Source organism: Bradysia coprophila (genome assembly GCF_014529535.1).
Source record: "Bradysia coprophila strain Holo2 chromosome X unlocalized genomic scaffold, BU_Bcop_v1 contig_12, whole genome shotgun sequence".
Classification (NCBI taxonomy): Eukaryota; Metazoa; Arthropoda; class Insecta; order Diptera; family Sciaridae; genus Bradysia; species Bradysia coprophila.
This window is the reverse complement of record NW_023503293.1, coordinates 7195956-7211909: the sequence shown is the minus strand read 5'-3', so window position 1 is coordinate 7211909 and position 15954 is coordinate 7195956. Positions and strand designations below refer to the sequence as shown.

At 35.4% G+C, this 15954-nt stretch overlaps 1 protein-coding gene across 1 annotated transcript in view; it reads left to right on the top strand.

The window, feature by feature from the left end:
* LOC119067405 (cholecystokinin receptor-like) overlaps positions 1 to 4416 on the top strand; it is a 56713-nt gene extending 52297 nt beyond the window's left edge. Inside the window, exon 7 of the mRNA XM_037170351.1 lies at positions 3594 to 4416. Within this exon, the coding sequence (XP_037026246.1) occupies positions 3594 to 3933 (340 nt within the window). The 3' untranslated portion in view covers positions 3934 to 4416. The remainder of the gene's footprint in view (positions 1 to 3593) is intronic.
* Positions 4417 to 15954: the final 11538 nt, after the last annotated feature.

Genomic DNA, 15954 nt, shown 5'->3' with positions numbered 1-15954 from the left:
CATTTCCTGTTCTGTGTAAATTAAAATTTCAAAGTGTCTATTGTTGCTTGAAGCATAGTACTAACAGAGCAGACCAGTTTACTGTAGCACTCAAAAGTTTCCCATTTGTCGGTTTCTAATTTTATTAGTTAAGCTTTCTTTCTGGTAAAATAATTTATGTCAAGGCAGTTTCAGATGGACTCCATTAAAATTCACTAATTTGTCGACAATATTATTTTAACTTCTTTGGGTTTCCTTCTTCCCTTCACAATATGCGCAGAAGTATGTATGTACGTATAGAAGACGTTGAATGGTATATTCGACAGCAAATAATAAAATTATTAATTTAAAAAACCATGATCATCAAAGCAATTTTGGATGGTAAATTAAACTTTTAATTTTTATGTTCTCCTCGCACACACAAATAAAATTTTCCCGTCCAACGAAATCCTCCCGGCCAGCTTTTTTTTTGCCCTATAAACAAATTTCGTTGTATTTATGCAAACACACATTATACTGAAAAATGAAAAAGAGAAGAAGGCAAAAAAAAAATCACAAAGCAATAAACTTTGAATTAAGAAATTTGTTGCCGAGTTTATGATGTTAAAATGTGAAAGCCATGAGGTAATTTGATGAGTTTTAAAGTTATGCCATTCATTATCTTAACCCTTATTAGAGTTTTGAAAGATGATTAAAAGTGTAGAATGTGGGATTTAACTTGTGCTTTTTCGGCATTGTGGGTGAAAGTATTAAATTGGAATTTTCAGCATTAATGGAAGTGGTTGCTACACATTTGAAATCATAACGTAATTGCATACCACTTGTCGTTTTGATGTTAATTTGTGTGTTAACATTTAAGTTGACTTTCATTTTACTTTAACATCATTCTTTGCTTGTTTCTTGCCGTTTTTATTGGGGACACACCAACCGTTCATTATAAATTTATTATTATTAAGCATATCACAACATTAGTGGAACAGCGTACAGCGAAATGTGAAGAGCCGCTTGTTGATAGTGTAAATAAAATGTTATTACCCTCTAGAGCTTCTGATATGTTAAGGGTTTATCATCGCAAATATTTTTCCATCGTTAAAATTCACCTATTGTCTTTTGCATTATAAAGGATTAAAGTTGATAAGAATACAAAGTTAACCTTAAAGGCACAGATTCCTCGAAGTTAGGCGTAAACACCTTGGTTCCATTGGTTTACGAAAAAAATATTTAATAGACAAACATCTCTAAGTGGTCCTCATAAAGTCATCCTTTTAAAAAATGTTTTTTTTTCTGGTAAAATATTTTGTTTTTTCACGGCAGAGTTAAATAAACCAGGCAGTAGCGGTTCATTTTCGAAGCGTCAAATAAGGGACCTAATACACTGTATGAAAATGAACTCAAATGAACATAAATTGAAAAATTTTATTCACAAAAAATATAGGGCTGCTAGATTATTCAGGTTCCTAGTCAAATCAGCGCTCCTGCCTGCCTGGTTAACTTTACTTTGTCGTGGTTTTTTCAATCAGAGAATATTTTGAATTAAAAAAATCTTGAAGCCCCAGAACAACTTACTGTTACGGTGGCCTCAATCCACTCGCAAATACTTTTTTCGGCACAAGTAACGAGTTTCTAAGTACTAGATGTTGGATTAAAAACTCGCTACAACCCCGGAAAATAAGTCATTATTTTCTTGATATACGCTCATGCTTCTAATGCATCTCACTTCCTCAGGGCTTAGTGTCTTCGTGTGTTTATTGACAATTTGTTTTTTGTTCGTCTCGAATCAACAAAATTCACAAGAAAACTGGACTTTTCAACTTTTATCACTTGTTATGTAATGGATTTTACACAACAAAGCAAGGCTTTGCACATACGTATTATGTAGACAAAGGAAAGTCTTTTCAAACCTTCATAAGTCCTATCATGGATTTTACATGTTAAAGCAGTCGAAAGCGATCGAAAGTTCATGAAATTTGATGAAAAGAATGATTGTCGACCCGTAAACATGTAACAGTCGTTTGTATAACATTTGCATCGAATAAAAAGATGAAAAGTAGAATTTTCGTGTGAACTGTGTTGATCCGAGGCGAAGCCGACTTAAATAAACACGCGAAAACGCGACTATGTATGCTGATGCCGTCATAAGTAGTGCTTGAAACACAAAAATGGTTTGCAAGTTGATATACGCAGGAATGTGTCAATTAAATTTCAATAAATACATTTCGGAAACATGGATCCCTGTCCAGCGCAAAAATATGCAGACTTCGCATCTCCCCAATTCACACCAAACTCTTATCCTTAAATCTAACTTTTAAATGAAGAAAACCCGATTTATCTCCGCTATACATGTGTTGTAAAATGACAACAGATTGTTTGATATTTGTCAAAGTCTGGATATTCATAGAAAAAAAAATTCTGCGAGTAAAGTCGTTGCGTTGGAATTTATAAACTCAATTTTACTTATATATATCCGTGCTCGTACTAACAATTGAAACACAGACGACGATGGACGAATCACAAATAATTGTCACAGGAAAGCATCAACAAAATAAATTGTTTTAGGTTTAGGTTTACCTTCTGCCGGGAGGAATATTGAACATTACTTCTCTCTCCGTTTAAGGTGTGAGTGTGTTCTTACATCTCGCTGTCAGATGAAATTCAGTAGGAACGGATTCATAGAATGTGGTTTTGGATAGTGAATAGTGGTCAGAAACAATCTGACCTAGAAGCCTAGAATTTGCCATTCATTTTCCGATTTTAATGTAACTTTCCCGATTGTCACACTGTCCGAGTTACACACGCATGAAAAAGTCTTTGAAGTAAAATTGCGTATGCAGATACGAAATATACTATTTTGTCCCTTGAAAGCATGACCGCGTCTGGAGACCGAGTCAAAGAAATGTTCTCTGATTTCTTACATTAATTCAGAATGATAAGAGAAATTCCTCAGATTTAAGAAATTCCTCGAATAAGTTGTAAACGACTCTTCGGTTCGGTTTAGGACCGAATTTCATTTTGTTGTTTTTTTCTTTCTTATTTTGGAAAAAAAAGTTCTTCGCGAAGAAAACTACTTATCGTTTGGAATTGAATTTTGAGAGTAATTTCACCGCATCAGGTAACGCGTTATACATACCAGTGCAGCATATTGTCTGTATATAATACGATGACAATCATAATATATATATTGGCTATGCCAGAAATTCCCTTTCTCTTCAGCTGCTGATGGTATATACACAAGTTAGCGTGTATCAAAAGGAAATAAGGAAAGCAAAGTCAATTGAAAATATGAAGAAGACAGTTTTTTTTGCTGATAAAGAAAAACGATTTGTGTTAAATTAACTGTAGATAATATCACGCACGACTACAACTGTTTCCACATACAATACACGCATCACCGGTATCTATTTCGGTATAGAAAAGCTTAACATAATCTTCTACATTGCATCAATATTGAATAAAATCAAATTTTTTTTCCACATGAACGATGCAGCAAACCCAATTTTTGGTTCTGTTCATCAGCTTAAATAATTAATGATCTTTTTTCCCCGTCTGTGTTGGGCATGGGAACTGAAAATATATATTTTTCTCGATTTTCTTCTTGTTTTTCTTGTCTCTTCCAGAACAAATACCGAGAAAAGTTTACAAAACAAAAAACGAGTCATCCAAATGCTGTTCGTGGTTGTGTTGGAATTTTTCATCTGTTGGACACCGCTATACGTTATCAATACCGTGGCGCTGTTCCATCCGCAATTGGTCTACCAACATCTCGGATATCAGACGATTAGCTACTTTCACCTATTGGCCTACAGTTCGAGCTGCTGTAATCCGATCACTTACTGTTTCATGAATCGAGGATTTCGGGCGGCGTGTTTGAATTTGTTTCGATTCTGTAAGAAATTTGATGAGACACGTCGCATCAGCATTGTTGGCGGCATGACACAGAGTAGCGAGGTAACATAGTTGAACCGGATTTATAGGGAAGCTAAATTATAGGATTATCCGATTTTTTGTAAGAGAAAGCATACGAGCATACGAGCTACCTCATTGTAAGAAATGAATAAATTGCCTGGAAGAGATATTTCCATATAAAATGAATTGTGTAAATAGCAAGATTGGAAGAGAGAAGAAAAATGCCCCCCGTACAGTCGGAACTTCCAATTGCGATTATTTTCTTTAACCGAACACAACGAGCAACTTTTTGTGTACATAAGACCGTTCGTCGGGTTTAAATCGAACAGACGCTAAACGATTTATATCGATGATGTATCGATGGCTATATAGAATTATACATATTCCACCTTGTGGCTATCTTTTTATTAGCTTACAGTCCGTTGTTGATGTTTTCTTTAGCAACAATTCTACAGTTTACTGGTAATATGTGAAGAACTGTTGTTTGTGGATTGTTGTGATTTACTAGCATGAAGTCAATGAGTCAATACTATAGGGTGGGTCATGTTTCCCACAGCGCAGAATGGATTTTAGATTTATGTGATTCTGAGTAAGGTTTTATGAAACAGCGAACGATTTCACTGGCATGAGCGAGATTGAACCAATTTCTTACTACCACAAAAAATCTCAGGTTTCGACCTTGAAAAAAGCGAGTGCTCGAGTGCGTTTAAAGTCATTTCAAAAAGATAGCCTCTCCTAGATTCTCCGCATGAGCTTAACTATTCGGGCATACATCACACGAATTTAAATGAGATTTTTATGTCTAGAGTCTAGACTCTAGATTGGGGAATGTAACGGACTTAGACATATCGACTGGAGATCTCTCGTACATGATAGTGCTTATGCCAAATTGAAGCTTCATTCAGCTGTTGAGTCAATAGGGAAAAGCTGTTTGGAAACTAAGGTTCGATTGTAATAGATCTTTGTAAAATTCTATTACATTTTTCTAGTACATTTCTAGTACATTTCATCATAGAATTACTACCGTCAGCGATCTATTTTTTCGTGAACGAACTTCACTGCTAAGAAATTTCATGGATATTTACCGGGATGAAGTTATTTCACAAGAAAATAGAGCGCAGGTACTGAAAAGAATTGTGGCGCCGCTACAGACCAACCGAGGTTTCCTATAGTAATGATACCATCTCGGATATGTCAGATAAATCATTCACCGTTATATGCACCTTCAATCTACCACCACGAAAATCAAAAATTCGTCTTGTGTCTTGATTGGCTACCTGACGGCCGATCTCTGAAGCGACATCCAAAATATTTCTGTCGACCCGAGTTGCATGTATGTTGCATTTCGTTTGTAACCAGGGGTCAAGTTTTTCGCAAAAAAAAATCAAAGTTAAATTATGACCTACCCTAGACAATACTACATCGTAAACAATTCGAAGCACAAAAAATTTAATAAATGAAGCGAGTTCATCAACAATATGGAGTCTGAATACGATCCTATCGAAAGAGGTATCTGACCGAAAATTGCAAGGCTGAGAATTTTTTAGCCCCGTACGAAGTACGAAGGGGCTTATAGGATTACGATGCCGTGTGTAATTGATGGAATTCGAAGCAGACGGTAAGGGCAAAGTGTTTGCCTATGTTCATAGATAACGAATCCGCAATAAAAATTTTGTCTGTCCGTCTGTCCGTCTGTCCTTCTGTCCGTCTGTCCGTCTGTCCGTCTGTCCGTCTGTCCGTCTGTCCGTCTGTCACGTCGATATCTTGAGTAAATCAAATCCGATTTCAAAAATTTTTTTTTTCCCTGAAAGGTAGTTGAAATAGTGAGGCTAAGTTCGAAGATGGGCGATTTTGGGTCGACCCCTCCAGAGCTGGGGCCCCATAAGTGCTTTAACGTTTTCCAAAGATTTCTCTGGCCATTTAAAGGCTACACTTGTAACTGATACATCAAATGAAAGGTATTTACAATACCTATCCACAAAAAAAAAGTTTATGGAAATTGGATGACCGACTCGTGAGTTAGACCCCTTGGTGTGAACTAGGTACAGGGCGGCAAGCCGTTTTTGCTTGTAGGTTAGTCATATTTGAACGGATTTAGATGGATTTTGATTTATTAGATAGGTATTGACCGTACCAATCAGGGAAAAAAAAGTTTATGAAATTCGGTTTACCGGAGCGTGAGCTAGGTCTCTTGGAGCGAGCTTATATGTGGCTACTCGGCCGTACAGTGAAGGTGGTGTTTTTTGTTAATATCTCGAGTAAAATTTAACCGAATTTCATGAATTTGTTTTTGTTTGAAAGGTACTAACGAATGTAAAGCAGCCGTTGTACTTTCCACCTCCTAACAAAATGGCCGTCGGCCGCCATTTTGGATTTTTGTAAAATCAATATAAATCGGTGAAAATGATAATTCCAAAATCACTGATCAGTGGGAAGTGTAGTTTGTGTTACTTTTGAAAGGAACGTCGTACGGGGCTTCGTAATTGCGCTATGCGCAATTTTTAAGACGTACACATTGCATAAGAATTTTACGACGTTTACGGGCGCAATAGGCTTACGGTAAGAGTAGGGCGACGGACGAAGTAGGGTCACGTGCGCAATAGATGTACGGGTTTGTACGGGGCTCAGTCGCAGCAAACGCTCCGACTGTTCTGACGGCTCGTTTATAAAGATAATTAAGGTACTCACTGTTGTGTAAACGTTTTTTTCTTATTTCAATTCCTCTTTAAGCTTCTTTTGTTCAACCTAAAGTTCTTCAACATTTCGAATATAATCAGCATCAGTAAAGTCGTTATTTTGTGTGTCCACGAAAACCATTTTACCGTTGCAGTCTCGCGATAGGAACACATCCAATGAATGATTACATTAATTTCAAAAAAAAAAAAAAATATTTTATCAGTTCAATGGTAGTATTTATAGAGAGAAACATAAAATTAATAACGAAAAAGGTCTTGTTGATGGTTTATTGCGAGGGTTGACTATAATATTCATTCAATTCAAACACATTAGTGTCAAAATAAGACATTTCTTTCATTAGCTAAACACCAAGTCGATTTTTATCGCTAACGGCTTATTTATGAATGGACGAATCCAACCCAAATCATTGGTTTAATTAACTTGTTAATGTGCCTAGACTAAACTGACTCCTGGGTATTTTTATGCTACAGCGTTCACAGTTGACGTCACTGTCGAGGCGTAGATAAAGTGTTCGGAGAAACGTGATCAATGTGAACAAAGCGAGGGAGGATGTATTTAGTCAAGCATGACTCGTTACAGAAGCCAAATATCTAAAAATTCTGTCGTTGTCACACTACAGTTTACGAAGTGGAAGTGCTCTTTTTCGCATAGCATCTGTCGCGAAGGTAGAAAAATTCCACTAATTTCTTGTGACGACGTCATCTGTGAACGATCCCAAATTTCCGACGAATGATTTCCATCAAATCATTTCCAGTGGAACTGATGATGGTACGCAAGTTGATGATATTTTCAGAAATGAATTCAAAGTTTTAGAATTTCAAAATTAAATTTTTTTTATATCTCCGATGAGTAGTCACACAGAAATTTCATAAGATATTGTTGAATATGACTGGGGATTTAAATCGGGCGATATTATCACCGCAATAAATATGCTGACTGTCTCAGCAATATCAATCAGAATAACTTGAGACTTAATTTGTTGGCATTCATTCAGAAAATATTGCTTTTATGAATGGAAATCCAAAATTGTAGACATTTGAATCGAAAGCCATCACCGTGCAACGGTGTACATAAAAGCAGACAGTTTCATATATGAAACCCTAATAAATTACCAATGTCAAGCGAACCGTTTTTATTTTCTTTATTAATTATGTTCTCAGACGATTTGAGTGACTTTGTAAATCAATGCAAGGAATGTATGCCACTGACGAGACAGACACACCAAAAGTTTTCGGTTGCTAATAATAAATAATTCAGAGGAGAGAATGTATTGACTAAATAATATTGCGGGACACAGCCAAACATTTTAATATTAAAATTGTTATTTTTCGTTGAAAGTTTATAACTCAAACGGATAATGAAAAGCAGATTCAAATTTTGTTTACAAGGAATGATGAACTCTTCGAACCCTTGAACATTTTATGTGCGTTGTTAATGTTGCTTCTCTGAAGCAGTCGATAACGTTTTCAATGGTTATCTAAACTGTGGCATCTTGATTATAATCTCAATAAAAACCACCGACGCATCTAAATTTTGAAATCTTCTTGATCCGAGACGGAACCAACAACCAGGGTCAACAAAACAATTCAAAGCTATACGTATCGTTTTTACCTCGAATCATGTACAGGATTAAATTCAGAGTTAAAATATTATTGGTTTAAGACTCACGGCTTCTCAAATAATTCGGAATTGCCGCGATGGTATTTTTTGGTCCGACCTCTATCAAAAACTTTCTTTTAATTGCAAATAAAGTTAGTGTGATTAGTGTGACATTGGAAATTTGTTGAATAATTCTCAGTTCGCTTCCGAAACTCTTTTGAAAATTCTTCAAAATCTTAAGGTGATAAGACTTTGACCTTGGTCATTCACAAGTTCTTATTTCATTTATTCCAATTTTCCAAAATATTTTCATTTTCGCAATCAGCTGGTACCTAACTGGTAAAAAGCAAGCAGAATAATTAAAAAGAAATTCCAAAAACAAGACCGATCCTAGACCGATCCAGAAACCAAGAAATTTTGTTGAAATTCTTAGATTTCTTACTGATTTCTTACGATTTTGCCCTAAAAAAAGAAAAGCGTCGCGTTGGGTTGTCCGGCATAAAATACTTGATATTTAATGGTTAAGCCAACGGGGTCAGTTGTAGGGAGAGTATACTTTCACTTACAAAATATTACGCTCGCATGTAAAAATAAGCTTTGAAATTAAGAATTTAAAATCGAACTCGAAACACAAAAAGCATGAATTTAAATTGACTAAAATGGTGAGGGATCTGAGTCTGATATCAGATGCTAACTTTTTGCACAGCCCTGCTACTAGCATGCTAGGAGCAGTGCTGCGCTTTATGCCATCTGAGTCTGAGTTTAAATATATTTAGAGTTAAGCGATCAGAAATGAATTTAGAACTAAAATGTTCAACTACGTTGCATGTTTAAAAGTGCAACGCTTACGTGTTGTCAAATACCAGCACTTAAAAACATTACAAGCAACATTTTACGGAGTTCTTGTGGAACCACAAATTAAAAACAAACAACAGTTCTGTTCTGCAAGTTCTGTTCCGTTTTTGCGGTCAATTTGGCAGTGTCATTGACCCAAATACTGTTAACTTCATCCTTAGTTTATAAAAATGTTACAACTTGTCGGCACACAGAACGCACCGTTTTATTTATGTAAAGTTGCAGCTCTGCTCCTAGCATGAACATAGGTCCTTTCTTTCGAAAAGACAGTGGTCATGATTTCTTGGTGTGAACAAAAACACACAACACATGCAATCGTAATCGCATACATGTTTGAAAATTGGGGGGCTCTTTGACGTTTGAAAAATGAGTGTTCGCGCTAGGAACAGTGCTATATGGTACAGTGCATATTTTCTAGAATTAAATTTTTCTGAGTTTCTGGAAAAATCTAGAAAATTCTTCTCGAGGATTTCAAGAAACTTCAATTCTCGAAAATATGCTCTGCTGGACATAGAATGTGTGTGTGATTCAGAATGTAATCAAGAACAAAATATTTCAGCTAGAACCAAGGCGAAATTGGTCAGGACGATCTGTATCGTGTCCCTCTATTCGCCTCCTAATACTTTTAGTGCTTATAGAACGGGGATAAAGTCAAACAATACCGATTCAATTTATGTTATTCATTCCACATCTTCCACATCCATTGGGCAGGGCATAGACATTACCATTACGTATACATACAAACCAGGGCATATTTTACAGTTTTTTTTAGAAATTCTAGAAAGTTCTAGACATTTTTGGAAATTTTAGAATTTGCAATAACTGTGTAAACTACTAATTCTACAAAATTTAAAAATAGAATATTTGAAGAAATTTTAGGATTTTGTAGAAATTGATAGAATTTTTAGAAATTCTACAAAATTCTGCAATTTCTTTAAGTTGTAACATTTGCAGAAACTTTAGAAAATTGACGAAATTTATAGAAAACTGTAGTCAATTTCAGGAAAACGTCTTGCAGAAAATAGGTGCTGGCTGATACAAACCCATATAATATAGGTACATACGTACCAATGCTCTCTCGAGAGCATTGTACGTACGTGTACATAATATCATCGTATTACTTAATATTGTACTCATGTGGAATGAATAGAATTATCTGGACTAAAATGGTTGGGTCTTCTTAATTTCTTCCCTGCAGTCAATAGATTTATTTCATGCAGAAGAAAACGGAACGCTTCCAAGAAAAGCTTCTGTTCTATTTGTTTTTCAACAAAGCACAGAAGAAAAACAAAAATGGAAATATAATTTGGCAGCCTATTGTAGTGACTGTTGTTTTAGAAATGGAATCAACATTTCAAAAGTAGAAGACACGAAACTTTTTTAAGTATAACGAAATCGATAAATATTTTTGAATGATTTAGAGCAAATTAATGATGGAAAATCGAAAACCGTTGCAAGGGTATTTGGTGTGATATGCGTAAAAATGGTTGTTTTAAGGGAAGGTTAAACAGATTGACAGGGAATAATTGAAAATAGTGCCATCTATCTTTCAGTCAAAAAAAAACGTTTGTGTCAAAGTTCCAGACAAATGTATCAAGACCATATCGCTAAATTCTGAACAAAATAGATGCAAAACTATTCAATGAGGCAGTTGTACAACTGCTCCTTGAATATCGGACAGTTACAGCCGAACGTACCTTCAAAATATTCCATATCCTACATTCAAGAAACGTTCCGAAGCCATTGACCATAATTTTCAAAACAGCAACTTTCGATTTCACTATTGAAGTAAATACCTCCATAAAATATTTCACTGTGGTCTAGCATTGCAAACCAAATTGACAAGATTATTTTGAAACTGTTTCCACTCTCTCACATTATTAGATGGGCCACAAAAATCGCGATAAACTTTAGGTTCACAACACAAATATTTTTCCAAACAAACATCGACATTGAATTCCATTTTTTACATAACGGCTACTATGATTTTCTTCTTCGTTTTCTTTTAGCTTTATTTTATAATGACTACTATGATAGCAAATAAAAAATTGAAAATGCACTCTGGAATCACTTCCAGCTAACCGTACCCAAAAACATTCTCAGTCAATTTACATAGCAACATGTGGACCCTAATCTGCCTAAAATTTTCATTTTTTTCATGCCAACGAACAACAGAAATTCGCATTCGGTGTAATCTGCACATATAAAGTATCTAATATTTACAATCCGCAATGATTTCTTCATGAAAATTTAGATTGATCGACCACAAGAAATTACACGATTTCATTTTTGTAATTATTCGCTAAACAATTTCGAGTTTGAATCACTTACTATGCTCTGCATTTCTAAATATTAGTCACAAACGGTTTCGAAAAAATCTTGTCAATATGAAGCCTTCGGGCAATATATTTTGATACATTTTTACTCGTGTGCTTGTACCAATTTACAGTATAAGTACACACAAACTCTGAGAAGAAAACTTTTTGGCAAAATGATATAATTCACTGTTGTTGTGTCCTTGTGGACAAAAAATGTGAAATGAAAAATTTGTGGCAGGGTGTGAGACGAACGCATAATCTACGCCTTGCACATGAAATTACTCGATTTCATTTTTATAATTGTTCGCTAACAAAAGTCAATCCTTTTATGTTTCCAAAATGAAAACAGTTTCAAAAATGTAAACATCGGGTATTATCCTCATTTCTAAGGTACCACATTGGTTGTGAGTGTTATTTATTTTCCTAACACTCACAACCAATGTGGTAAAAATCTTGTCAATATAAAGCCTTCTGGCTGTAAGTTTGTAATTGAAAACATCAGCCAAAGAGTTCTTCCTTTTCAGTGCATGAAGACCCACACACATTAGTGAATTGTTAGCAAGGTGATTTTCAATACGTGGTAGCTAATGTGAAAATATTATTTTCATGCCTTGTGTGTAAATTACGGAATTTTTCTTGTAATTTAGGCCCTCAGCATGAAAAGTTGTATACGCACCTGTTTTGGACAGTATATTTTAGGCACTTTCGCTTGTCGCCCTCATTTCGTTCGGGCTACAATCCCCGAAATTGCCTAAAATATACCGTCCACAACGTAAACAAATAAAGTCCTGAATTTACATTCGTGGGCGCCGTCAATAAACATCGTATAGAACGATACGTGTAATCTCAGAATGAACAGCGAAAACATTGAATTGTCTCAGTAAATTAAATGAACGAACATTTTGCTCATATACATTTCTCATTGTATTTTCCTAATAATTTACTAAACTTTGTGCTTGGGCTTTTAATGTAATGGAGCGTAAGCGCACTCATAAACTGTACAGGAATACATTGCCGATGGCATTGTATTGACAAGATTTTTTTGAAACCGTTTCTTATTTAGAAACACAAAGAATCATAAATGATTGGGACGAGTTGGCTCAGAGGTAATGTGCTAGCCTTATCAAGAAAATGAGGTGAAAATCAGTATTCGTTTTTCGTCAGTGTAACGATACTAAGCATACACAAAGCAAAGCATGCATGACGTCACACAGACACGATGCATAACAAAATAACTGAACCCATTGTGGCCAAATAATTCACACACATTCGTGTTCCATGTGATATTCGTAGCGCTCATCTGTAAATGTTATTCAGTAGGGCGAGCCTGTTGACGGTGTTGTGTGCTTTTTATTCTTTGAATATGTGATGTCGTTTAGGGAACAACGTAGATTCGTGTAATTAATTCTACTTGTACAACCAATGTCTAGCTGTTACGATCAATGGGTTTTAGATATTAGGTAACAAGTACGTTCCGATTGGCACTTGAGGCACATTTTCTGACAAAATAGCTATTTTTTACAAAGGTGAGCGCAACGTTCTTTTTGTGTGCATGGTGTGATGAACCGTTTTTCTAAATGAAACGAAAACTTCAATTCGCTGTACCATTTCTCAAACATAATGGGAGAGAGAAGTACACACATTTCTTACTAGAAATATCTTTCGGTTAATTGTGAACAGACGCAATTATCTCATGGCCATGTAATTTTTGGGTGCCGATTAGCATCGTCAGCTGATGGTAGAAAATAAATTATTGTCACGGTGTAAGGGATATTCACCGGCTATTTCACGGATATTCACATGTAATTCTTCGGCGATTGACCGGCGATTCACAGGCGATTGACCAGCGATTCACAGGCGATTGACCGGCGATTCACCGGCGATTGACCGATGATTCACCGGCGATTTACTGGCGATTTACTATAAGTTGTATCAGAACGTTACAATGTGGTAGTACTTTATCAAGTATGCAGTGTCTAAACACGTATTGAAAGGCATTGCTACGTATTGAAACGTATTGGTACGTATTGAAACGTATTGGTACGTATTGAAACGTATTGGTACGTATTGAAACGTATTGGTACGTATTGAAACGTATTGGTACGTTTTGGTAACTATTGATACTAATTGGAACATATTGGTACGTATTGAAACGTATTGGTACGTATTGAAACGTATTGGTACGTATTAAAACGTATTGATACGTATTGAAACATATGGGTACGTTTTGGTAACTATTGATACTAATTGGAACGTATTGAAACGTACGAATTGGTACGTATATGTACGAATTGGTACGGATTGCTACGAAGTGGTACGTATTGGTACGTATTGGTACAAATTGGTATTGATACATATAGGTATGAATTAGTACGTATAGGTACGAATTGGTACGTATAGGTACGAATTGGCACGAATTGGCACGTATAGGTACGAATTGGTACGAATTGATACGAATTGGTACGTATAGGTACGAATTGATACGAATTGGTACGTATAGGTACAAATTGGTACGTATAGGTACGAATTGGTACGTATAGGTACGAATAGGTACGTATAGGTACGAATTGGTACGTATACGTACGAATTGGTACGAATTGGTACGAATTGGTACGTATAGGTACAAATTGGTACGTATAGGTATGAATTGGTACGAATTGATACGAATTGATACGAATTGGTACGAATTGGTATGTATACGTACGAATTGGTACGAATTGGTACGTATAGGTACGAATTGGTACGTATAGGTACGAATTGGTACGAATTGGTACGTATAGGTACGAATTGGTACGTATAGGTACGAATTGGTACGTATAGGTACGAATTGGTACGTATAGGTACGAATTGGTACGAATTGATACGAATTGGTACGTATAGGTACGAATTGGTACGAATTAGTAAGTATAGGTACGAATTGGTCCGTATAGGTACGAATTGATATGTATAGGTACGAATTGGTACGAATTGGTACGAATTGGTATTGATACATATAGGTACGAATTGATACATATAGGTACGAATTGGTACGTATAGGTACGAATTGGTACGTATTGAAACGTATAGGTACGAATTGGTACGTATAGGTACGAATTGGTACGAATTGGTACGAATTGGTATGTATAGATACGAATTGGTACGTATAGGTACGAATTGGTACGAATTGGTATGTATAGATACGAATTGGTACGTATAGGTACGAATTGGTACGTATAGGTACGAATTGGTACGTATAACTACGAATTGATACGTATAGGTACGAATTGATACGAATTGGTACGAATTGGTACGAATTGGTATGAATTGGTATGAATTGGTATGAATTGGTACGTATAGCTACGTATAGGCACAAATTGGTACGAATTGGTACATATAGGTACGAATTGGTACGAGTTGGTATGAGTTGGTATGAATTGGTACGTATAGGTACGAATTGATACGAATTGGTATGGATTGGTACATATAGGTACGAATTGGTACGAGTTGGTATGAGTTGGTATGAATTGATACGTATAGGTACGAATTGATACGAATTGGTACGGATTGGTACGGATTGGTACGTATAGGTACGAATTGATAGTAAAATAGAACTTTACTGCTGATTTACATAGCGGTGCAGATTACACCGAATGCGAATTTCTGTTGTTCGTTGGCATGAAAAAAATGAAAATTTTAGGCAGATTAGGGTCCACATGTTGCTATGTAAATTGACTGAGAATGTTTTTGGGTACGGTTAGCTGGAAGTGATTCCAGAGTGCATTTTCAATTTTTTATTTGCTATCATAGTAGTCATTATAAAATAAAGCTAAAAGAAAACGAAGAAGAAAATCATAGTAGCCGTTATGTAAAAAATGGAATTCAATGTCGATGTTTGTTTGGAAAAATATTTGTGTTGTGAACCTAAAGTTTATCGCGATTTTTGTGGCCCATCTAATAATGTGAGAGAGTGGAAACAGTTTCAAAATAATCTTGTCAATTTGGTTTGCAATGCTAGACCACAGTGAAATATTTTATGGAGGTATTTACTTCAATAGTGAAATCGAAAGTTGCTGTTTTGAAAATTATGGTCAATGGCTTCGGAACGTTTCTTGAATGTAGGATATGGAATATTTTGAAGGTACGTTCGGCTGTAACTGTCCGATATTCAAGGAGCAGTTGTACAACTGCCTCATTGAATAGTTTTGCATCTATTTTGTTCAGAATTTAGCGATATGGTCTTGATACATTTGTCTGGAACTTTGACACAAACGTTTTTTTTGACTGAAAGACAGATGGCACTATTTTCAATTATTCACTGTCAATCTCTTTAACCTTCCCTTAAATTAATTATCTTCAACTAAAACATTTAAAAAAACTGTAGTTTCGTTGCATAATCGAAGTGAGAAAGAAATTATAAATCGCTAAAATTGCGTATATTTTATGTGGAATGAAAAAACCAACTGAAATTAAATAATTTTAATAAATCAGTTCCTAGGAACTAGCCCTACTTTTAGCATATTATTATGTAACTATAAGAAAACCCAAATTACACAAATTCATCATAATTATAAATGTTAATAAAAAAAAATTACAAATTTAAACTCGTTAAATGCAATGTGTGAAA